The following is a 26,382-nucleotide window of genomic DNA, read 5'->3' as shown; positions in this document are numbered from 1 at the left end:
GTTTGCCGAGGTGAAAGCCATCCAACTGGCCCTGGACACTGCTGAACGAGAAAAGTGGCCAGTACTTTATCTCTATACTGACTCATGGATGGTGGCAAATGCCCTGTGGGGGTGGTTGAAGCAATGGAAGCAGAGCAACTGGCAACGCAGAGGTAAACCCATCTGGGCTGCTGCACTGTGGCAAGATATTGCTGCCAGGATGCAGAACCTGGCGGTGAAGGTACGTCATGTAGATGCCCATGTACCCAAGAGTCGGGCCACTGAGGAACACCAGAACAACCAACAAGTGGATAAAGCGGCTAAGATTGAAGTGGCTCAGATGGACTTAGATTGGCAACATAAAGGTGAATTATTTTTGGCCCGGTGGGCCCATGACACTTCAGGCCATCAGGGCAGAGGTGCAACATACAGATGGGCCCGTGATCGAGGGGTGGACTTAACAATGGACACTATTGCCCAGGTTATTCATGAGTGTGCTGCCATTAAACAAGCCAAGCGGTTAAAGCCTCTTTGGTATGGAGGACGATGGTTGAAGTATAAATATGGGGAGGCCTGGCAGATTGACTATATCACACTGCCACCAACCCGCCAAGGCAAGCGCCATGTGCTTACCATGGTGGAAGCAACCACCGGGTGGCTGGAAACATACGCTGTGCCCCATGCCACTGCCCGGAACACTATCCTGGGCCTTGAGAAACAGATTTTGTGGCGACACGGCACCCCAGAGAGAATTGAGTCAGACAATGGGACTCATTTCCAGAATAACCTTATAGATATTTGGGCCAAAGAGCATGGCATTGAGTGGGTATATCACATCCCCTACCATGCACCAGCCTCTGGGAAAATCGAACAGTACAATGGGCTGTTAAAAACTACACTGAGAGCAATGTGTGGGGGAACTTTCAAGCATTGGGATACACACTTACCAAAGGCTACCTGGTTGGTCAACACCAGAGGATCTGCCAACAGGGCTGGCCCAGCCCAGTCAGAACTTTTACATATTGTAGAGGGGGACAAAGTTCCCGTGGTGCATATGAAGAATTTGCTGGGGAAGACAGTCTGGGTAATTCCTGCTTCAGGTAAAGGCAAACCCACTCGTGGGATTGCTTTTGCTCAGGGACCTGGATATACTTGGTGGGTAATGCGGGAAGATGGGGAAGTCCGATGTATACCTCAAGGGGATTTGATTTTAGGGAAAAACAGCCAGTGAACATAATTGTATGCTGTTGCCTGCTGTGTAATACTTTTATAGCCCATCAACTAGATGTCTCCAGGTCACCAGCGACTGGCCCTGACTTCCCTCCAACCATCATCCCAACAGAGAATGAACTTTGAACATCATGGGCCGAATGGACTCGGCAGCATTATAGGGATTGGTCCATGCACTAAGAAAATGATCTTTTCCTCTTGGTCTGTATGTATATGGATGTATATATATGGGAGAGCGATGGTGTATTGAAAATGTGGGATCTGAGCACGACGTGAATGGTATGGAATAAGGGGTGGATAATGTCCTGGGTTCAGCAGTAGCAGTCATGTTTTTTTTTTTTCCTTTGTGGTAGCTGGTGCAGTGCTGTGTTTTGACTTCCAGCCTGGGAACAGTGTTGGTGAAGTCGATGTTTTCAGTTGTTGCTAAGTGATGTTTACCCTGACCAAGGACTTTGTGAGGCTCATGCTCTGCCAGGGAGGAGGGGAAGCTGGGAGGAAGCAGAGACGGGGCGCCTGACCCGGGCTAGCCAGGGAGGTATTCCATACCACAGCACGTCATGGCCGGGGTGGGGGGTGACTGGGAGTTACCCGGAAGGACACGGGCTTCCGGGTGGAACTCGTTTTCTTGGCCGGTGGTATCGTATTCTTTTCCCTTGTTATTTTCCCTTATCATTGTTGTAGTTGATACTAGTGGTGGTGATTTGTGTACATTGGTTGCTGGACTGCTCTTGTCTCAACCCGTGGGAGTTGCACTTTTTTCGATCCTCCTCCCCGTTCCTCCGGGAGCGGGGAAGGGGAGAACCCCGGTGGGGGGGGGGACACGGACCTCGATTGTTGTCAGCTCGGCACCACTCACTGGGAGTGAGTGAACAAGTTACCTGACTGGGTTTAAACCACGACACATGCATCCACTGTACCGGGCTAGGAAGATTCCTAGTGAAAGTCCCTAGCGCGGTCCTTAGCTCAGACCCCAGGGACGCAATGCATTTCCTTAAAAGGAGGGTCTGTCGGGCATATCAGACCCTTTGTTCCCCTCAAGAAGGGAGCTACCTACCACTATAATCTGCCTTTTCTTCCTCATGGAGATAGTCGTGATACAGAAGCTAGTCCTTTCTGACCTTGGCAACACCTCTTGAGTAGACAGACCATCATCCACATCACCCACTCACTGCCCTTCCACATATAGAACCTCATACCTGTTGTACAGAAGCACTCGGGAGGGTGAGGTGGGCAAGCAACAGGTTCACCTGCTGCCTCTAGTGGAAACTTGCTCCCACTCACTCTTCTCCTTTAAGCTATTGCCTTCTGCGTGGTGGGAGAAGAATACAGGATCCCCTTGATAATTTGTGTTTTTTCTGGTGTCTGTTCCTGTTTCTGCCTCAGGGAGAGCAGGGCATGGTTCCACCAGTATAACTCTTTCTCATTTCCCTATTAATGACCCTGTGGTCAACTCATATTTTGAAATAGCAGCCAGCTGTCCTAATAATGGTGGCTGATAAGTGTAGCCCTGCATAACAAATTGCAATGTCTTTGAAAATACTGTTTTCCATTTCAAGCAATGACATTACGTGATTGAAAAGCATTATTTCATGGTTCTTATTAATAACCACACATAATGGAAATTTCTTTTTTTGCTCTCAGTAGCAGATGAATACACATAAAAATGCATTGCTAGTAAAGGGACATTTGCACTTGTGTTATGGATTTTAACTGGCATTTGCACCAAGCTTGAACAGAACTTATGTAATGTGACTGATGCAAAATGAATTCCATCTTACTCAAATTATTTTGTCATGCTTATTCTCATTAAAAGAAAAAGCTCCTTAGGTCAAAAGGCAATGGAAAAGATGTTTAATTCCACCTCATACTCAGAACTCTGCCTGGAATTAAACACAGTGCTTTAATATCTGGATGCATTTAGATCTGCTCAAATAGGATTTAATATCCTTATATAAATAGTAGGCTCCGCCTACGGTAAGATATCACTGGTACAGAGAACTCTTGCAAGTGTTACTATTTTTATAGGTAAAATATATACCATACTCAATACACGCAATACTTTCTATACACATGTAGAAAATTTAATAATGAAATAAACATATTTTTACTGCAAGTGCTTGTATTTCCACTATGATAAAAGCTTTCTTATCAAAAAATTCTACCTGGATTCATAAAATTTCTGCTAATTCTAAAGAAAAAACTCACCTAACAAGTTACAGTATCAATTAAATGGAATTGAGCCAAATGAGTAATCTGCTATTAACTTCTGGAATAAAAAATGTTAAGTCTTTTATGTTAACTGGCCTTTTGGGATTTCTAATAGGCTGAATCTAGGATACTGTGGGATTTTGCACTGACATGTTTCTGCTGAGAGGTTAATGAATCTAATCTCTCATGCCATGATAAAACACAAGAATGGGATTCAGGGAGCCAGTTCTGATAGTGTTTGGCTGTGTTCCAGTTGAGTCCACATATTCATGAAGAAGTTTCCATCAGATGCTCCACTTCTTGCTAAAACATGAAGTGACTTGGAAAAGAAAGGTCCCTGTGGTGTAGAAGAAACTGTCTGCAACCCAAAGAAAAGGCCAAATTAAAACTAATATTCATTAACCTTAGCATCTGTCAAACAGTTTTGACAGAAAGAAAGAAAAGAGGAAAAAAAAAAAAGGTAAATACAGTAGTCTAAGACAAACAGAATTACCACGTTTTAACTGTTTCTCGGAATACTACCTACCGTATCAATAGTTTTCCAAGAACAATATATCTTTGATAAATAGAAATTATGTAACCTAACTAAGTGCCATTCTTCGCTGACAACTTGCTTCATGTACCTGGCATTTGAATGTGACTGGAATAGCTTTTCCAGTCTTTTTTTTTTGTTTTTCTCCCTGTTTTGGTTTTGTTCTTTTTTTTGGGGGGGGGGGGGGTGGTTGTTTTTTTGTTTGTCTCTCTTCCTCAGCCATTGAAAGATGAAGTCTGTATATGATAAGGCAGCTAATAAAGGAGGCTTCTGAGGTCATGTCGTGCTTAGCTGCACTACGCCAGCCACTAAGAAGGAGAAAAATAACTGTTACAGCTGAACCCAGGACAGGTCATCTTAATTGCGATTACTGACACTAGTTACCATTTAGACAGGCTTGCAGATTTGGGTATCACTTCTGTCAGTTTAAATAGTATTAAAAAAATAAAAACTTACGTACCTTGTTTCCAACAGAACATTCCTTGCTATGCAAATTTACAGCAAATATACTTCTATCATCTTTTGATAAAAAAGTCATGATCTTTTTGAGTATCAAATCAGTGTAAAGCAAATAATGTTCTTTTCCCCAAATTTATGTACAGTCAAGCAGAAAGCGTCACATCAACCAAGTCTACCCATCAAAAAGCTGCTGCAATATTCCATGCAACTCACATCCAAAGAATCACAGCGAGAAATGCACAGACATAATCTACTCTAGCCCAACTAAGGACACAGTTCACAACAGACAGAAGGAGACCCTAAGTACTGAAAACAGTGAAGGCTCCTACAGTTCTTCTCCCCCCAAAACACCAAGGTTTACAGTTACAGCAAGCAATTCTATGCACAGCACGACTCATGAAATCTGATTTCCTATCTCTAGCTGGATTTCCCCCTACCTAATCAAATGCAAGCTTTTCCAAGTTGAGCTTTATATGGATTCTCTGGCAAGCAATTATGGTAGCGAGCCTTACTCTCTTCACAACCATAACTTCTAATTTGCAGCTCTGCTAAGCTACCTATATTCAGAAAAATCTTTGACTACTTCAGTCTTGATCAAATTTGGTTTAAAGTAGTTGATATATCCAAAATGCACTGCAAAGAAAAGCTGCACGGAAAAGTTGACCAGCAGAGACAATGTGAGCAATTCTTCTTAAGAAATTAAGAAAAACAGTAATAACCTGGATGAGGAAATGTAGAATATTCAAGATAGTTAATTTATCAAAGTAAACCCAAACACTGTATTTGGCACTAATATATATGAAATATGAATAAGCACCTCAAAAGTAAATAGAACACAGTGGAACTTCAAGCTGTTCATAAAGAGATACTAATTTTCATTGCTAGTTCAAAAATCACTCCTTCGCATCTCAATACATAATTTAGTTTAGACCTGTACTCAAACCAGCCATTTTTTTGCAGACTAATGAATACTTGGAATTTGTTTTTAAACATTTTACATTTCCCAGCAATTGGAAGCACAATTCTGCAAATTAATAGTGCAATAACATGGGTAAATAAATCAATATATTTATGCAAGTTATTCAGCCAGGCTTACTGCTTTTCAAATGTTGTTATATTTCTACTATGCAACTTGAATGATTAGAATCCCTCCATCTCTGCCTACCTTCCTTTTAAGTTTGTTCTTCCCTAAAATAAAGCTTTTTTTCCATACAAGCAGGTCAAGGTGATATGTAATACTTCAAGTATTTGATTTATATTTCCAATTTAATCTAAGATTAACATGCTTTTCTGCTTCCATCAAAACATTTTCAGTTGAATTTCAGATGTTCCTCTAACTCACTTTCTCTAGCAACTCTGTTTCCTTATTTAGGTTACAAAACTTCTGGCAACAGGAATGTCCCTTTTTGGCGCTGCAGTACTGAGAGAAGGCTTAACCTGCTCTAAAAGCAACATGTAATACCAGCTTGGATATTCTTGAGAACTTTTTTATTTCAATATGTCAAAGTTTGTAAAACATGCAGAATTTGGAATTATGAATGGAATCATTCTTTAAAAATATGCTTTAGCACAGTGTAGGATAAAAGATCATGCATGGGTACGGTGAACTTTCCATGAGGTGGACATATAAATTAAAAATATGTAGTAGAAGTAGTGAAGATTTTGAATAAATAGCTGAAAAATCAGGCATCAAATAAAAGCCTAAATAGAACTACATGGCAAGTATAAAGAGATCTACAGCCCTGGGAAAGTTAATTGGACTGCTGTTTCTGGCACAGAAGAAACCTATTACAATGCTGATACAAGACAGAATGGACAACATTCAGAACTTTTATTATATACACTAACATGGGGGGGGGGATGGAGGAAGAGACAAATAACTTGGAATCTCCTCAAAGTAATTTCAAATTAGGCGAAAATATTGTAACATACCCAGCCCATCCTTGAACATACAGTTTTGAGACAATCTTCTACTACAAAGAGGATGCTATAAAATGGCCTGCCTTGTTTGGCAATTATGGAGAAAAATGCTGTCATTTAATATTGTGAAGTATAAAATGTGAACATTTTCAAAAAACACATTTTCAGAATCCAAACCAAGATCCCTTGTTGCACAGTATTCGATGACTGTTTTTAATAAAGGCCAAACCTCCCCCTCCAACAAAACAATTTCATTCCTGTAAAAAATGCTGGGGCTTGTTTTTTGTTTTTTGGGTTTTTGGGTTTTTTTGGTTTTGTTTTGTTTTTTTTTAAGATAAAGGCTCCCCTTCAGCAAGAAGCTTGAATAGTCTATGACTTCCCTTTATTCTGTCTCAGTACTCTGGTGACCACGAAGAGAAGTGAACAGAGGGCAGAATTGTTACTCACTGGAGGGCTGGAGAAAGGCTGAGTTCTTTGGCTCATTTTGCAAGATAATCCTTGTACTGTCACTTGAATGATAAAAATTATTTACCTGAACCACATGTTTAGGAACAAAAAGTTTGGTTTATTTGTCATGAATTATTTTTTTCTTTGACTTTACAACAATCATGGTAGATGTTTTCTTTCCTTATTACATTCTACATTTCCCTGTCAAAAATCTATTCTCCAGACAAATTGTCTGGGACTGTGAGAATGAAGATGATAGGCCCACTGTAGGAGAGGATCTGGTTCGAGAGCAATTTAAGAACCTGAATGTGCAAAAGTCCATGGGACCTGATGAAATCCATCCATGGGTCCTGAAGGAACTGAATGAGTGGTGTCCCTCAGGAGTCGGTGTTGGGACCGGTCTTGTTCAACATCTTTGTCGCTGACATGGACAGTGGGATTCAGTGCGACCTCAGCAAGTTTGCCAATGACACCAAGCTGTGTGGTTCGGTTGATACGCTGGAGGGAAGGAATGCCATCCAGAGGGACCTTGACACGCTTGTGAGGTGGGCTGATGCCAACTTCATGAAGTGTTACCATGCCAAGTGCAAGGTCCTACACTTGGGTCAGAGCAATCGCAGGCACAGCTACAGGCTGAGCAGAGAAGAGATTCAGAGCAGCCCTGCACAGAAGGACTTGGGGGTGTTGGTCGATAAGAAAATGAACATGAACCGGCAGTGTGCGCTCGCAGCCCAGAAAGCCAACTGTATCCTGGGCTGCATCAAAAGAAGCGTGACCAGCAGGTCAAAGGAGGCGATCCTGCCCCTCTACTCTGCTCTTGTGAGACCTCACTTGGAGTGTTGTGTACAGTTCTGGTGTCCTCAACACAAAAAGGACATTGAGCTGTTGGAACAAGTCCAGAGGAGGGCCACAAGGATGATCAGGGGACTGGAGCACCTCCCGTACAAAGACAGGCTGAGGAAGTTGGGGCTGTTCAGCCTGGAGAAGAGAAGGCTGCGTGGAGACCTCATAGCAGCCTTCCAGTATCTGAAGGGGGGCCTATAGGGATGCTGGGGAGGGACTCTTCATTAGTAACTGTGGTGATAGGACAAGGGGTAACAGGTTAAAACTTAAACAGGGGAAGTTTACATTGGCTATAAGGAAGAAATTCTTTCCTGTTAGGGTGGTGAGGCACTGGAATGGGTTGCCCAGGGAAGTTGTGAATGCTCCATCCCCGGCGGTGTTCAAGGCCAGGTTGGACAGAGCCTTGGGTGACATGGTTTAGTGTCAGGTGTCCCTGCCCATGGGAGGGGGGTTGGAACTAGATGATCTTAAGGTCCTTTCCAACCCTAACGATTCTATGATTCTATGAGAAAACAAAGGAACTCCATTCATGAATATTATATTTAGCAACAAACGAATACTAATAACCACCAAGAGTATGAAAGTGAAGGACACAAGGCAGTAAGTGAGGTTAATACCAAGAGCTTTAAAGAGAAATCGGACAAATTAAGAAGAAAAGATAATGCCATGGACTCGTTAAATAACTTATTAAATGTATATGAATAAAGTAATTCAAGAAACTGGAAAATATGAAAAGCTATTATAGAGTAAGGCAAAAGAGATCTTTGTCTTGAATGAAAAGATCAGATATTCCTCCTAACACCCAAAAAAACCTCAAACCAAACACAAGTAAAGACTAGTTAAATTCTCTAGCTGACACTCAAATATTTATTATGGTATTACTGCCCAGTGTCCTTGAATTGTTGCATTACCTATATTCACCACTGCTCTGAAAAACATACCAGTCTTTTTATATAAATTTGTATCTTCCCAATTTTACATACAGAATCACTACAAAAGCACAAACTGCATACTGAAATTAATTCCAAGATGTTTCATCTGTACCAAAAATTTCAACATCTGCCAAAGTTCAAATGCATATCTCTTACTTGCAATACTCCTAGAACAAATACAAACATGCTTACTTTTCTGATAGTTCAAATAAAGGGGATGTGGTTATATAAACTGCTAAGGTTTCACAGCAAAGTCAACAGCAGAACTGAGAAAGGAAATGAAAAAGAGCAGTTTTAGTTCAACTAAAAATTCTGCTTTTTCACCATCATATTGTTTCCTTTCCCTTCATAAGCATAACCTTGAATCCTTATCTTGCTCAGCTAAAGAACATGGGTCTCTCTTCACAGATGCCTGACTGTTTTGAATACATTTTCCTATCATTTGCTTTCAAACTGCATAACAGTTCTAGTTTTATATTACAGTTTGCTTCGAAGCGGACAGGGAGCTTTGCTCCCCCGGCATAGCACCCTTAGTTATCAGGCATATTGACTGATTTAGCAAATTACAGGCAAAGGAAAGAAAAAAATTTACACAACACTTATCCTCAGATACTACATTAGGAGCAACAAGTAATGAAACACAGGGGCCTCAGTCTCACAATCCCAGAGGGGAAATAAAAAAAAAGCAAAAAAAAACCCACAAACAAAAATAACCAAAACCCAACCAAAAAACACACCACAAAAAACCCCAAACATTCTGAAGGTAAAAAGTCCTGTGTTACCAAGTCAGATTATTTAAAGGATGGCTTCAAGTAGAACAATAAAAGCTGTATTTAAACATAAACAGAAACTGCTCAATGAAGCTGCAAAAGGCAAGGCAGCTTACCTAGTTAAGATGTTCATTTTTGTTAAAATATTGGAACAAGATTCCATTGATGAATGATTGCTTTATTATTCTACTAAATGTGGAAATACGACTATAGAAACGTAGTCAGTACATTACAATGATTAAAATGGCAAAACACTAAAGGAAAAAGGGAAACTACAGACATTTTGCACCACTGCACTAGAGCATTACATCATGGTCATCAACACTGTGTGTTACACTTAATATCCTAATAATAAAACTACTTGGGTTTTATGCATCCTTAAAAAGACAATCATATTAAATGTCCATAAAATGCTCCAAACTTTAACAGTTATGAAAATTGAATACAGAAAACCATTGCTTCACATACTGAAATTAGCAGCTTTATGAATAAGTTAAATTCAGAATTTGGCCATTTTGCAGTAAATAAGAGAGCAGACTTTGGCCTCTTCAGGAGCCTGCTTAGTAAGGTTCCATGGGATATAGCCCTAGAGGGCAGGGGGGCCCAAGAATCTTGGTTGATATTCAAGGATCACCCACTACAAGCACAGGAGTGTTGCATCTGCACTAGAAGGAAGTGCAGCAGGAGGGCCAGGAGACCTCCTTGGATGGATAAGGAGCTGCTGAGGAAAATTCAAATGAAAAAAGAGGCTTATAATAAGTGGAAGCAAGGACAGGTGGCATAGGTGGCATGGGAAGAGTACAGGGATGTTGTCTGGGAAGCTAGAGATCAGGTTAGGAAAGCTAAGGCCCAGTTAGAATTAAACTTGGCTAGGGATGTGAAAGATAACAGGAAGGGATTCTATAGGTATGTAGGAAACAAAAAAAAGACAACGTAGCCCCCCCCCCCCCCCCCCCCCAGGAGACCTCACTTGGGAGTATTGTATACAGTTCTGGTGTCCTCAACACAAAAAGGACAAGGAACTGTAGGAACAAGTCCAGAGGCCCACAAGGATGATCAGGGGACTGGAGCACCTCCTCTATGAAGACAGGCTGAGAAAGTTGGAGCTGTTCAGCCTGGAGAAGAGAAGGCTGCGTGGAGACCTCATAGCAGCCTTCCAGTATCTGAAGGGGGGCCTATAGGGATGCTGGAGAGGGACTCTTCATTATGAATTGTAGTGACAGGACAAGGGGTAACGGGTTAAAACTTAAACAGGGGAAGTTTACATTGGCTATAAGGAAGAAATTCTTTCCTGTTAGGGTGGTGAGGCACTGGAATGGGTTGCCCAGGGAAGCTGTGAATGCTCCATCCCCGGCGGTGTTCAAGGCCAGGTTGGACGAAGCCTTGGGTGACATGGTTTAGTGTGAGGTGTCCCTGCCCATGGGAGGGGAGTTGGAACTAGATGATCTCAAGGTCCTTTCCAACCCTAACTACTCTATGATTTTATCACTAATGCCACAATTTTATGATTTTTAATTCTTTCTTCAAGGTCCAACACCTGTGTTGAAACAGGTGACCTATGTTGTTGTTTTTTTTTTTAATATGACCCAGACTTACTCCTGCAAGGATCTCCACCCCCCTCCCATATTTCTATAAATACTGCTAGTTCAACTTACCTTCTACTCCTACCAGAGAATATGGACTGGGGAAAGTAAAATCAGCTTTAAAACTGACATAATAGTAATGCATAAATAAATATGCCACCATTGTTCACATTATGCATTTACATAAATGAAGGAAAGTTAGCATCAAAAGATTATTCTCTTCCATTACTCTTCTTGCCTTTATGTCTGATTATGTGTTGGCTGAAGACCCACTTTCACGAACCAGTAGTTTTTCAGTGGACATGGATTATCTGAGCTGCAGGCTTTATGTGTAAAATATGATAAAACAGATAAATGTTAAAATGTACTTCTCATTGCTAATAACAATCAAAACAAAGGTTTTCAAGCAGAAAAATTTAATGTGAAAATAAGCTCTGAAAACAAACGTAGTATCCTGCGAACAAAAAGGTTTTATTGTATAAATCAGCAGCTCTTTAAAGTTTTACAGCTCAAGAAACATCCTATTACTAGAATCCAGATACCGAATCTGCCAAAACATTTTAATTACAGAGATTTTTCAACTCACGCAAGGAGGAACAAAGACATTTAAACAGCAGATAAATAAATGTCAGAATCCAAGGAAGATTCAGCACAGTGTACAAAATATAAACAGCTAAGTAGAAAACATGATCTAAATTAGCTAATGCTACTCTAGTAGCCTGTGAGGACATTTTGTTATTCGGATTCTACAAAGGTGCAAAAATATCTTTTTTTTTTTTTTTTAAATAACCCATTCCTAAAATTTTAAACCCTCTATAAGTACCACAGTGAATCACATTAGACTGCTTCAATGCTTTTTCTGCATAGAATGTACAGAAATAAAAGCTCTGGAACTCCAAAGATAACTTCCCATCAGATCCATGTGAACAGAAATATTCCAGTTTCAAATGAAAAGCTGTCAACATGTAGCAGAGCAGAAAGGATGATCTTAAACTGCGTCCACTGCTTAGAAGGAAATTCTAGTAAGTAACTGCAGTGAACACTGAGAAACTGAATGGAAAAGAAATAATTTGGACTGTAATTCTGAACAGCACATGTGAAAGTATGCACATTAATGTCATTTGAAACCAATAGCTCCATGTCAGCTCCGTATTTTTTTTTCCATGCTCCAAACTGTTATATTTGAAGACATTTACTTTTCCTTACTGCACCTAAAAGATCACTTGTTTTCCTATTCAAGTACAAAATTATTGAGGAGTCCTTTACAACAAATTGTTTCATCTGTTGCCACAGAGTCCCAATTGCTTAAATCTATCAACTACTACACTTGAAGATTTTAAATTTATGTTCCCAATACACACTTTTTTATACATCTCTTTCTCATGGTACTATAAACAGATTCTAACAAAATGTTACTCAGATATATAGGAAGATCTTACTGCACATAGCAATACATGTCATCACTCCTTTATTATGCTGTTTGATAATGACCATTTCATGAAAGACTAATGACAAATGGTTTCTTTGCAAATTATCAGTATGTTACTTCAGGTAAGCTCATGATCCCATTACAAATTTTTGCTTTAAAAACATGCAGATTTTCAATTATTCTTAACACAGTTGCCAAGTAAATGCTGCCAGACAACAACACGGCTCCCAACATATCTTATGCTTAATACTCCCTTCATGGATTTTCTCAAGGAAGACTCTAAAGGTATGGAGCAGGAAGAAAACTCTTCACTTATGAACAGATTTTTTAGATCCAATCCAAATTTATAGGTAGGACACTCTGTAACCTTGACATATTACCATCAATGGTATGGGACTTCTTTTTTTCTTTTTTAAGCTGGAGAGAGACTAAATTTACTTCACACTTATTAAGCACCTTAGTTAAATTTTAATTTCTTAATAGAAAGCTGGCTTTCACTGACAGTTTCCATCACCAGACTGATTAGTTTTCTTTTGTGATTAGATTTGCATGGAAGAATAAAAAGAACAGCTGAAATATTCTTGAGTATATTTGTTTCTAAATCATAAACAAGAATCACACAGACTACTATACTTGACTATGCTTTTAAATGGAAGCACTGTGTCTACTACCCTCATCAACCCTTAGTTCTAAAATTCTTATAACCAGCATCCTCAAGAAAGGCTTACAGAGACACAGACACTTAAGATACAAGCATCTGCAACATGATACCCACTTTACACATACAGATTCTTATAATATTGGTCTCTAGGGTCAAACATAAAAAACAATTAAAAATTACATACAATTTACCATTCATCTTTAACTGTTCTACCCATTCCTCTGTCTTCAAATTCACTTTCCCAAAGATACATCCATCAGGAAAAAGAGAACTGTTCAGTTGGCCTTCAATATGCAAACTCAAGTACAGAATGAAAACCAGGATAAACTAAACAGTTCAGAATGCCTGGGACAAGGTAAGACAGTGTCAAAAAAAAACCCAAATCCCAAACCCACAATCCCAAAACAAACTAAACAAAACAACAATATGCACCCCAGTGAAAACCCAATACAGAGAAAACAGATTTTAGATTTTTAAGTAAGCAGCAGTCAAGATGATATGATACACCACATTACAACTCCAAGTTTCAGTGTTAACTGCAGAGACACTATTATCCCCATAGTTAACATCATGTATTCACTGGGTAACAAGGGTTCTGCAATGCCAGTTTCCAACAAACAATTTAGTTTCCCAGATTTGGTACATAAAGGTGTTCCTAAGGATGCATCTCTCTTTGATTTCTCTCTGTGTGCTTATAATCCACAAATGCTAAAATCTAGGACCAATTCTACAGATTATTATTCCCTAGAGCAATCAGAACTTCACTCATGCTGTCAATACAAAGATATATTCCACTTCTATGTTGAATTTTTTTCACACTGTAGTGTGAAAATGTACTATAAAAAACAGTGAAAATGACTATAAAATGTAGAATCAAATGAAATGTAACTATATCTAAATCCATTAAAAACAACTCAAAGCAGTGCAAGAATATAGAAAGTGACAGCTTCATTGACTTTAACCTTCCCAGGTTTGTGGCTCAAAATGTTCAGCATATTAAGTACAGACCTTTAACCCACAACTTCTCCTCAGCTGGAAACAACGTAAGAAAGTAAGTCAGAGGGAGTCACTTAACTTTCACTCAAACAGGACAAAAAAAAAAAAAAAAAAAATCAATCTTGTAAAACACAGATGTCTCTAAATTTTGTCAAATACAAGGAAACACTAATGATAAGATTACCTCTTCTGGCCTTTAACAATTGCAGTAGATAATTTTACATCCAAGACTGCAAGCACTACCTGCCATCTATACCCCTAACCTGTATGTGAGGTTGGCAGTATGACTATCCCCAATCTTACAGAAACTAAGTCACAGAACGTACAGACTCCATTTCAACCCTCTTGCCTGATCAATGTCCTCACTCACAAACAGGTAAGTGCACGTACCTGCTCTAAGAAGTGTGGCAATGCAGCAACCTTGAACTTTACATGAAATACCATTCTAGTGGATTTTTTTTCCCCTCCCCAACCTTAAGGGCAGGTAAATGACAAAAGGCAGAAGCTATTTGCAAAAGGTTTACAAAGATGTGGTTTATGAAGATATTTTCAGTTTTCTCAAAGACAATTTCTTTCTAAAATAGGGCAACAAAACAAACATTTGATATAAACATGGAAACGACATACATAAAACTGTCAGAAATAAAGAACTATTTAGGATACATATCTATATTTTGGGCATAATCTTGTAAATTTCATTGAGTTTACAAATGATTTATTTGAAATAATTTTCATAATACTGTAATTCCTAAATGTAGATTAAGTATCTCAGTCTGACATGATTTCTATTTTAGACAAGAACAACAGTATGTTCCAGAAACATTCTGAAATGCAGCTCTCCTATTTTTAGAGCACAAAATCCAAGAACTACTTTAGCTAAAATTTATTGCTAACATTTCTTGATCCATTTTCCTAAAATAGGCATGAAATAATTTAGGGAGGGAAGACCCCTCCTCCCTCTACTTCCTGCTGTTAATAATAAACTGAGATATCCCACAAAATTGTAAAAAGAAATAATTTATTGGACCTTATGCTGCTGTTGCATGTTTTCACCAGAAATCTCATTCAAATCACCTGCTGCATAACACCAAGTGTAAACAAGCTGTTTGCACAAATCAGAAGCTGTTAATGTTGCGGAACACACTTGCAATTCCATTACTTCAAAAACTGCATAGCTATACGCTCCATTACTGTTTTCTGTAAGTATTACTTCAAGGCTTCAAGCTTCAACCCTGCTCCTGAGTTACATATTTCCATGCCGGTTCATGACTTGGTTAGCAAGTTCTTCCATCAGAAATGAGATCAATGCATACTTTCATGCTGCAATTACTACTTTTCTCTAGAATTGTAATAAATATGCACACTTACTGTGAACCTTAAACAACCGTGCACAAAAACCAGCCTTGAGAAATGTTGAAATAATTTTACAGAATTATTTCCTGTTCCCTTATCTTATGCTTTGTAACTTCACTTTATTTTCCCCTTTTTCCAGTGTACTGTTTAAAGGCACTGTGTCAAAAAGAAAGGAGGCATTTAGATTGTATCACTGTGCCTACAGACCTTTTGGTCACATCAGGATGGAGATTCTACAAGAAAAGCTAACACCATACTTTGGCCTGCATCATGGAGCAGTCTCAGAGCGCATGAAATGAATCGGGTTTGGGGTTTTTTTGGATAAGACAGCAGAAAAGGCATACTAACAGCTGATGAGTTTCAGTCCACAGGACCAAGTTATAGTCATGCCAAAGAAAAAAGCCCCAAAGTACTGGGTGCACAGGACTTCTTCTGTGCCAGTCTGCTTGATAGCATTGACATAGCCAAGTAACAGAGATATGACTTTAGCAGACCTGGGGGGGAGGAAGGGAAGACAAGGAACTGTGCTTTATCAAGATTTACCCTAGAGCTTGCTAAATAAAGCTTTGAAAGTGGTGCTCTTTAGCAATAGCAAACTGTAATTGTCTTCCTATAAACTCAACCAACTGAAATGATATTGAGTTACCAAGAAAGTTCATTCAACTTCTATACTGATGATATTCAGATTACCTTCACTAGGCCTAAAAATAAAAAAAAAACAAAAAACACACAAAACACTCCCAAGTCCTTCCTCAGGCTGCTCTGAATCTCTTCTCTGCCAAACCTGTAGCTGTGCCTAGGACTGCCCTGACCCAGGTGCAGGACCTTGCACTTGGCATGGTTAAACTTCATGAGGTTGGCATTGGCCCACCTCTCAACTATGTCAATGTCCCTCTGGATAGCATTCCTTCCCTCCAGCGTACCAACCGAACCACACAACTTGGTGTCATAGGCAAACTTGCTGAGGGCACACTCAATCCCACTGTCCATGTCACCGACAAAGATGCTGAACAAGACTGGACCCAACACTGACCCCTGAGGGACACCCCTCATTACCTGTCTCCAACTGGACATTGAGCCATTGACTATAACTCTGCATGCATCCATCCAGCCAATTCTTTATCCACTGAGTGGTCCCTCCAGTTTAGAGACAAGGATGTCATGTGGGACAGTGTCGAACGTTTGCACAAGTCCAGGCAGACGATGTCAACTGTTTTGCCCATATCTATCAGGTCTGTAGCCCCATCACAGAAGGCCACCAAATTGGTCAGGCAGGATTTCCCCTTAGTGAAGCCATGCTGGCTGTCACCAAGCACCTTGTTGTTTTTCATGTGCCTTAGCATGCCTTCCGGGAGAATCTGCTCAAAAATTTTGCCAGGCACAGAGGTGAGACTGACTGGTCTGCAGTTCCCTGGGTCATCCATTTTCCCCTTCTTGAAAATGGGGGTTACATTACCCTTTTTTCCAGTTGTCAGGAACTTTACCTGACTGCCATGATTTTTCAAATATGATGGACAGTGGTTAAAGCAACTTGATCTGCCAGCTCCTTCAGACCCTGCAAATGGATTTCATCAGGTCCCATGGACTTGTGCACATTCAGGCTCCTAAGACAACCTTGAAACTGATCCTCTCCTACAGTGGCCTACAGTGGCCTTAAGGTCTTCATTCTCACAGTCCCTGCATCTTCCTTCCAAGACATGGGCGGCATGGTCAGACCACTTGCCAGTGAAGACTGAAGCAAAAATTCATTGGATTTGGAGACCAAATCCAGGGTAGCCAGTTCTGCTAGCATCCGGACAGGGCTCACATTATCCCTTGTCTGTCTTTTGCTTGCTACATACCTACAGAAGCCCTGTTTTCTTTCACATCCCTTGCCAGACTCAATTCTAACTGGGCCTTAGCTTTCCTGACCTGGTCCCTAGCTTCCCAGACAACATCAACAACTCTTCCCAGGTCACCTGTCCTTGCTCTCACCTTTTATAAGCTTCTTTTTTGCCCTCTAAGTTTTCTCAGCAGCATCTTATCTATCCATGGAGGTCTCCTGGCCCTCCTGCTGCATTTCCTTCTAGTCAGGACACAACACTCCTGAGCTTGTAGCAGGTGATCTTTGAATATCGTTCAACAGTCTTGGGCCCCCCTACCCTCTAGGGGTATATCCCATGGAACCTTCCGAAGCAGGTTCCTGAAAAGGCCAAAGTCTGCTGTTTTGAACTCCAGGGTAGTGAGCTTGCTGCATGCCCTTCTCACTGCCCTGAGGATCTCAAATTCAACCATCTCATGATCACTACAGCCAAAGCCACCTTGGACTGTCACATTCCCAACCAGCCCCTCCCTGTTGGTGAGCATGAAGTCAAGCATGGCACCTCTCCTTGTCAGCTCCTCTATTACTTGCAGAAGGAAGTTGTCTTCCACACAATCGAGGAACCTCCTGGATTACTTGTGCTGGGCCATACCGTCATTCCAACAGATGTCAGGGTGGTTGAAGTCCCCCATGAGGATAACAGCCTGCAAGTGTGAGGCTGCTTCTATCTGTCTATAGAGAGCTTCATCCAGAGTCCTCTTAATTGGGTGGCCTGTAACAGATCCCCACAGTAATGTCTCCCATCGCTATTCTCCCTTTGACCCTCACCCACAAGCTCTCTGTTGACTCATCACCTGTCCCCAGAAAGAGTTCCATACTTTCCAGCCTATCACTGACATAAATAGCTTCTACCCCTCCCCATCTGCCTAGCCTGTCTTTCCTAAAGAGCCTACAACCTTCCATTACACCACTTTGGTCATAGGAGCCATCCCACCATACTTCTATGATACCAATAGTGTCATATCCCCAAAGCAATGGACACATCTCTAATTCCTCTCATTTACTGCCCATACTACAGGCATTTGTTTAGAGGCATCTGAGCTGAGCTCCAAATAAAGCTGACTCATTAGCTGGAGTGGCTGCAATATCTCTGCATTACTCCACACATTTAACAAAGGTGCTGGCAACTGACTGGGAGTGTTGGGATGGATAGGTACCCCTCTCCCCCAGCACATCTAGTTTAAAGCTCCCTTGACCAGCCTGGCACGTCTCTTACCAAAGCAGCTCTTCCCCTTCATCAGACCAGCTCCACCAGCCTCCAGCAGACCTGGTCCAAAATCGAGTCCTGTGTTCTAAATAACCAAACTATATCACCACTGTTCTAACCATTTATTAACCTGCCAAATCTGCCTGGTCTTTCCAAGGTCTTCCCCTTTGACCTGGAGGATCAATAAAAAAGCTGTCTGAGCCCCAGATCCCCTAAGCACCTCTCCCAGGGCTCTGTAGTCCTCCTTAATGATTCACAGGCTACTGCTGTCAATATCACTAGCACGCACATGGACAAGAAGTGGGCAACAGTCAGTGGGACTTACTGGACCAGGCAGCCTCTCTGCAACATCCCTGATCCGAGCCCCTGCTAGGCAACACATCACCCTTGAGATCGGGTCAGGCCCTTTCATAGCAGAGTCTACTTTGACCTGCCTACTATTACTAGAGTCTACTACTATGACACGCCACTTTCTCCTGGAGGCACTAGTAGTGATCCTCTTTACTGGTGCATCAGCTGGTTGTTCATTTGGTGAGGTCTGCATTTCCTCATTAGCCCCCCGCAGAACTGCAAAGTGGTTCTGGGTGGGGATGCTGGATTTTGGAGGAAGCTCCTTGCTTTTAACTGTTCTCTTCTTCCTCTTTTTTTTTTTTTTTTTATATATTAGCTCCCAGCTTCCTGGATGAATGCCATCATTTTCTGTATGTGCTATCGTGGGCACTTGTGGGCCCTGAACAGTTTGGGCCTGGAGCAAGCAGTCCAGCTTCCTATCAGCTTCCCTGGTATATCTTAGCCTACTGACAGTCTCCCGCACCTCCTCCACTTGCTGCAGGAGGACCTCCATCAGGGCACACAGAGTGCAGCCCTGCCCACTGTGCACCCATGCCTCAAGAAATAAGTCAAGGCACCTTTTACACTTTGAGGTCTGTGCTGCAGCCTCCCCTCTCGTCAGCTCTGTCTGGGTGCCTGGGAGAGATTGATCTGAAATCAGTCTCCACTGTCCACTGTCCCAAAGATTGGTATGAGAAGTTGAGATGGGATTCCACAGTCCATTGTCTCAAAGACTGGTATGACAAGCTGAGATGGGATTCACCTATCTTTTGTCTCAGAGATGGCTGGAGGGAGTTAAGACTCCAATGTCCATTGCTTGGGAAAAGGGTGTGAGGAGGTGAACTGGGACTCCACCAACCATTGCCTGAGAGACGAGTGGGAAAGATCTGAGGTAAGACTCTTCTGTCCATCATCCCAAGAATTGCTGCAGACACATGCAGTTGAAGAGCTGGCTGCAAGACCAGGGAAACTGGTCCACCAGGAACACACAATACATGACATGAAGAACAGAGGTACTTTCCCTCCCCCTCCTCCCCCGTGGTAAAAGGTAATCATGAAGAGGAGGCATTGCCATGAGGATGACTCCAGAAGGAAACCTCCATGAGGACACTCTCCACCAATGACTACTACAGACCCTGAGGGACACCCTCCATGAGACATTGCCATGAAGACAACTCCACGAGACAGACTCCACAGGGTACCTTCAAGGAGGCGACTCCAGACAGACACCTCCACAAGGACACCTACCTCTGATGACTACTATGGACTCTTGGGAACACTCTGACACTGACTATGAACCCTGGAGAACTCCCACCACTGACGATGATGGATCCCCAGGACACCTCTGGAGAGAGTCCACAGGGGTGACTCAATCTCTCTCTCTGCACCCCGAATTCTTGCTTTTCTACTTTTTTTTCCAATCTGTCCTATCACTATCCCCTTTATTACAAAAAAAAAAAAAAATCCCATTTTTATATTTTTTTTTCATAATAAATAAACTAATCAATTATGGTGCTTGATCTTATTCGCGTCTTAATTTCACTCTTGGGATCACGAACGAAACGGTCTGACACTGGGGCCTTCTCCAATCGTGCCCTGATATTGCCGACGCTGCCACCTCCGGGTCAGCCGAAGCAGAGCTCCCTGCCCGGGTCCTGGCGCTGGCCCCTGGCCTCAGGCGAGGGCTCACCGTCCCGCCCGCCTGTCCGCGCCAACTGCCGGCGCCAACTGCCGCGCCACGCCCTGTTCGTCGCGCTCCGCCCTCTGTGAGTCCCTGCTCGCCTCAGGAGAGCTGCGCCTCCTGGGCAAGGCCTGGCGAGGGCTTGAGGCTGCCTGAGGGGCTCCAGCCGCACAGAACTGAGGCCCTGGACGCGGTGTTTCCCCTCGCTCCGGTGCTGAAGGCGTGAACTTCATCCACGCTGCTGTCTTTTGGCTCAAAAAGACGAGGAAGTCATGCCTTCAGAAGCTTCCCAGAGGAATCTATACTGCATATGATCCAGCAAGTCAGCACACTGCACTTAGCCAGCCATTTTCACACTCCTCCCCAGTTGATTTCCAGTGTAACTGAACACAGTGAGTGTCTCAGAGGTGGTGGTCAACAAGGCAAACATAATCACTGCTCTCAGCACGGAACAGGAGAAAGGATAGTGCAATGGGAGCCTAGGAATTGATAGTGGATAAATCCGGATACATACATAGTGGTATCTATGTTCTTTGAAGAGAATCAGGGCTAGTAGTGGGTTTAGGTCTGCCACTGGTGAGTGATCTCACCAGCCCAAATAAGGCTTCCAAGCAATGAGTGTATTTCACTTTATACTGGCTGCATACACCCACATGCAGATTTATGAAAGTAAGTAAACTTAGCTTACAATGAAGGTTTCTGGCTCTTCCCTTTGTTTTAAGCTAAAGAAGTAGTCTCTTCCAATTCCATCATGCTATCTTCTAATGTTTAGAATACAACAAGGCAGTGAAGGACTAAATAATTATTATTTTGTCAGCATTTGACTGCCTAAATGTTGCCTGTACTAAATTTATCATTAAAAAAGATCCTGAGACAAAGAGCACATTTCACAGCAATATGCTCACCATTTAAAATGTACATTGTAACTGACTACATTTTTTTTATGAACAGATGCACTGAGATATACATACCCACAGCCAATACAAAATTGTACAACTGAACTTCAGGACCAGTCATGTGCCTTATAAACCTTTTTCTCAGTTCTAAAGATATAAGGAATGCGTTTTATGTAAAACCCAAATATAGCAGCTTTTGTATTTAACATCATATTTACAACCTGAACAAGCTGAAATATATGATTAAGACAGATTTTGAAGAGCAGATAGCTAAAAGCAAAGAAAGTACATCAGAAGAAGCTCATGAGATTGAGAAGCTTGCTGAAAAAGAACTCAAAACTGAAGATTCTGCAGAAAGGCTGAATGACTCTTAAACTTTAGTGTATACTACTGAGGAATTATTTACCCAAGACATATACTTTGAGGTGAAGAAGAAATACTGTCAGATTGCAGTATCAATAGAGGACATGCTGGAACAAATTGATCATTAGAGCAGCAAGTCAGCAACACCAGATAGTTGTGTTCTAACAGGATTTTAATACAGTGGTAAAATTTAATGACTACATCTTAGCAGTACAGATACTCGATTCTTGACAGCCAGAGGGCAGAAAACATTGCCAGAAGCACCAGAGGCAATCTGGGGAATCACAAGCATACCACCTTTATTTACTGCTTAGGTTTTCATACAGATTATGTCAGAACAAAATATAGACAGGTATGTACCTTCCCTGCAGCTAAACAATAGTACTTGGTTCATTAAAGCACCAGGATGTACTATAATCTCTGAGAGTGACAAGTAATACTTGTAACTAAACTGCAAGAAAATGTCGTGGTTTAAACCCAGTCAGGTAACTTGTTCACTCACTCCCAGTGAGTGGTGCCGAGCTGACAACAATCGAGGTCCATGTCCCCCCCCCACCGGGGCTCTCCCCTCCCCCGCTCCCAGAGGAACGGGGAGGAGGATCGAAAGAGTGCAACTCCTACGGGTTGAGACAAGAACAGTCCAGCAACCAATGTACAACACAAATCACCACCGCTACCACCAACGACAACAATGATAAGGGAAAATAACAAGGGAAGAGAATACGATACCACCGGCCAAGAAACGAGTCCCACCCAGAAGCCCGTGTCCTTCCGAGTAACTCCCAGTTACCCCCCACCCCGGCCATGACGTGCTGTGGTATGGAATACCTCCCTGCCTAGCCTGGGTCAGGCGCCCCATCTCTGCTTCCTCACAGCTTCCCCTCCTCCCTGGCAGAGCATGAGCCTCACAAAGTCCTTGGTCAGGGTAAACATCACTTAGCAACAACCGAAAACATTGGCTTCACCAACACTGTTCCCAGGCTGGAAGTCAAACACAGCACTGCACCAGCTAACACAAAGGAAAAACATGACTGCTACTGCTGAACCCAGGACAGAGAAACACATTGTTACTGCAAATATAAGCTGTAGTTCCTACTGTAACAACACCCAAAAGACAAACTACATTTTGTCATAAAAGAAAAATTCATTTCATTTAATCCTGATATTTACATATATATACAGGCACACAATCACATAGAATCATACACATATACATGCAACTTTTTATGGCATGTATGAAGGAAAAAGGATATTACATGTAAAGGTTGTATATCTTTTCAGCAAAATGGTAACCAATCACTTCTACCTTTAGATTGCATTCTGAATTAAAAAAGAAAACACTGCCAGAGGAATCCTATTGAAAGTTATTTTATGCACTTCCTGACAGCAAAAATATTCAGTGAATGCAATCTTATGTTTCAAGCCTCTTTCCATCACTTAATTTCTATCATGAAAGAAAAAACAAACATGAGACCAGCAAAAGTTTCTGCACTCCTCATGTAATCCTATGCATAAACTATACTAATAATCAATTTAAGTGCATGCTACCTTCACATCAAAGAACTTGGGAATATAGTTTGCTACTAAAGCTTACAATTCTCCACCTCTCTTATTAAAGATGATCAGATTCTGATGCATATATTTCAGCAAGACAGTGTGCACCTTACAGTGTGCCAAGGAGCACTGGCATGTTGCCCATGGAATATATATCAGATGCAGTAACCTGAACGGAAATCTACAACAAAAAAATTGTCACACCATACCACACTTAAAATTCATTCAAGATCTATTTAGTTAATACCAGTACTTTCTTTTAACATCACAATCACTACAACATATGGAGGGTGCCTTAAGGGAGCCATGACTCAATCCTTGAACATTTTTTACAGGTCCTACCTAACACTGCATTACAATCTCCAAGGAACTGGAAGCTCAAACTCACCAAGGATTCAAGGTGAGAAAAATAAATAATCAAGCCACCCACTTTACACTGTACATAGCTTCTGAGCAGCCTTTTATGTAGTATGAAGCAGATATAAAAATGAGAAGGAATAGATCACCCTCAGCCATTTGTCTTATTATAGAACAAAAAAACCCCTGACACAGCCAGAGTATTAATAGTGGAATATGAGGGAAGCTTTTTTGGAGGAAGGGCAGAAAAGCATCTCTGAACAAGCTGTACCCACTGTTTTCTTTAAGTCAGAAGCTTGGCCTATTTTGAAGCTGTTGTACCTATTTTGAACCTGTTTTACTATTACGTTACTACACAACACATATAGTGAAGGCATACATAACAGTATATGCTCAAAAATGTACTTCTGGAAAAAATCAACTTAAACCATTGACCAATGTTTAATAGGTAAGGCAGCAAAGTGAAAATTAATGTGTTTTATGTATAAACTCAAAGTCTCTTAAAGATCCTGTCCACAACCTTGCTTCTGGCAGATATATGAAAGATTACAGTATCATGGTCTATCAATGAAGAATATCTTAACAGGACCATTCTCTGTATAAAACATTGTCTTGTACTCTGCACCAGTGGCCAACATCCATGTAAACATAGCCTCTTTCATTAGAAGTTAATCATAGATTAGTCTTAGCTCAACTATTTGTCATTAATTAAAAAGCATCATGAATTAACACTATCCTATAGTCAGAAGAATCTATGAAACATAAAAGTAGATGCTATCTCAGTATGCAGTATGTTATCAAGTAGAAACTTCACTGCAAAAGTTGCAGTTCAGAAAAAAGCAATATACTTTTATTCTGCTAGATAGTGCTATACTCCTACCTGCTAAAGGAACTGTAAATATTACAGTGAAGCTACATTAATTGTGCTGAGCTTGTATAATTAGGCTTGTAAATCAACAATACTTTGACTATTATTTTTCCTGCCTAACCACTACAACTAACTTTACAGAAGCCATCTGATATACTCACTATATACCTTTCACTGAACACAGTGGCTTTATTTATCCCCACTCATTTTCTGTTTTTCAGCCAGATTCAAACACAATTCAGCATTGGGATAAAACTGTCTACAGTATTACCCCTGCAAACAGCCATGGCGAAGGTGGAAGACAGCAGAGGCAAGTGCAATGATGACAATGTGTTTGCTAAACTGAAGGAATGGACATAAAAGATTCAGGCCTTTACCTTATACAGTCCACCTCAGATAATATTTCAATGCCTAACATGCGATCTGTTACTATATTGAAATATTCTGGTGCAATGAATTTATTAACCTGTGAAAGTGAGAACACTCACCTCTTATGCTTTAGGTTTGTTTCCATTTGGCTTGGTTCTACTTGATAAATTAATGACAAGCTTCTGAATAAATTTGATTTTCCTGCCAAATTAAAACTGTTTTTTTTGCTTTAATTCTGGCTTGATATACTATACCCTGACTTTGTATTTGTACAAAGCTCTCTGTCATTATAGGTGGTTGTTACCCAAAATTAAAGAAACCATTTTCCTCTGAGAATCAATATGAAATTTCAGGCTGGCTTTGGAGTATTTCCCTTGACCTTGTTACAGATTTTTGTCTCCAGGTGAGCTTATTGCAGCTTTTTCTATTCAAAAAAACTTGGTGGCATATTGCTGTTTGAAACCAGTATCAAGTTTCAGAGTAACAGGTAACAACTTCAGGAACCAAGAGAAACAATCTTTGGTCAACTGCCTGAATCTCCAAAATGATACACAGAGTAAGAGAATACTGAAGAATATTTTAACACACAGATGGCAAACTGCATGTACAACCACAGACAGAGAAAAGAGAGAACACAGATCATTTTCTCATAGAAGTTCTGAGAGGATAACTGTGCTATCTGGACTTTTCTACAGGGAGGAGAAGCTACAGATCTTACTCTACCAAGCTACTATTTTCAAGTGCAGATTTATCACTTTTGCCATTTCTTTGTTACACATCCATATTTCTAAACAAGAATACATGTAAATTTCTGAGTTTTGTGAGAATATATCATACATAAGTACTTACTATTCAGAGAAGTCTTACCTGCTACCAAGGATTGGCTCCCCAGAGGCTCCCAAAGCAGAATAGTCCATGCCATAGAAATTCAGCCCTAAAAGTATTTTATTCCTCCATTTTGAATCAGGATCCAGTACTTGAACACAGGCTCGTACCCAGGAAAGAGGGGAATTTGGACCAGGCCTGTCAAGTTAGCGAGAAACAAACAGGTTGTCAGAAAAGGTGCACATTCATTCTTGGCCTTCTCTTTTTGCCTAGTATAAATTGTAAAAAGCAAACTATGGCACACAAAAATCATTGAAGGTTAGCCTACAGTATATAAAGGTTAAATGTACATTCTCTAGTGGCTTGAAGTGCTGAAGTACAAAACATGCTTGCCCCACTCTTGACTTTGTGATTCCCTTCCAAGGTGAAGGGACACAAAACGTCTTAAGAGTGGGTAAGAAAAGGTTTCCACCTAGCACATTTTCTTTGTCACTGGGCCTGGCACAATGCCTACACAGTAATTCACAACTCTTTATGACTTTAGCTTTTTTCAGTAACATCCTCAATGTTTTTACTGTAAACTGGCACAACATACTGGGACAAAATCCGCCATTTATTTACAGAAAGAACTAGAAAATCAGTGATTGGTTTCAATAATTGTTTTAAGGCTTATTTATGGACAAAATCCTAAACAGGCAACTACTCAACAAAAAGCTAAATTAAGAACAA

The 26,382-nt window shown here is 41.0% G+C and overlaps 1 protein-coding gene across 5 annotated transcripts in view; it reads right to left on the bottom strand.

The window, feature by feature from the left end:
- The window catches only part of CHID1 (chitinase domain containing 1), a 125,542-nt gene that overhangs the window by 54,545 nt on the left and 44,615 nt on the right, over window positions 1-26,382 (bottom strand). For all 5 annotated transcript variants that reach the window (XM_062619094.1, XM_062619095.1, XM_062619096.1 and 2 more), the window contains one exon: window positions 25,696-25,851. In XM_062619094.1, coding sequence (XP_062475078.1) covers window positions 25,696-25,851 — 156 coding nt within the window. The remainder of the gene's footprint in view (window positions 1-25,695; window positions 25,852-26,382) is intronic.

Source organism: Pezoporus occidentalis, unplaced genomic scaffold, assembly GCF_034315485.1.
Source record: "Pezoporus occidentalis ecotype Australia unplaced genomic scaffold, CSIRO_AGI_Poc_V1 ctg21, whole genome shotgun sequence".
NCBI classification, from domain to species: domain Eukaryota; kingdom Metazoa; phylum Chordata; class Aves; order Psittaciformes; family Psittacidae; genus Pezoporus; species Pezoporus occidentalis.
This window is presented reverse-complemented; position numbering and strand designations above follow the sequence as displayed.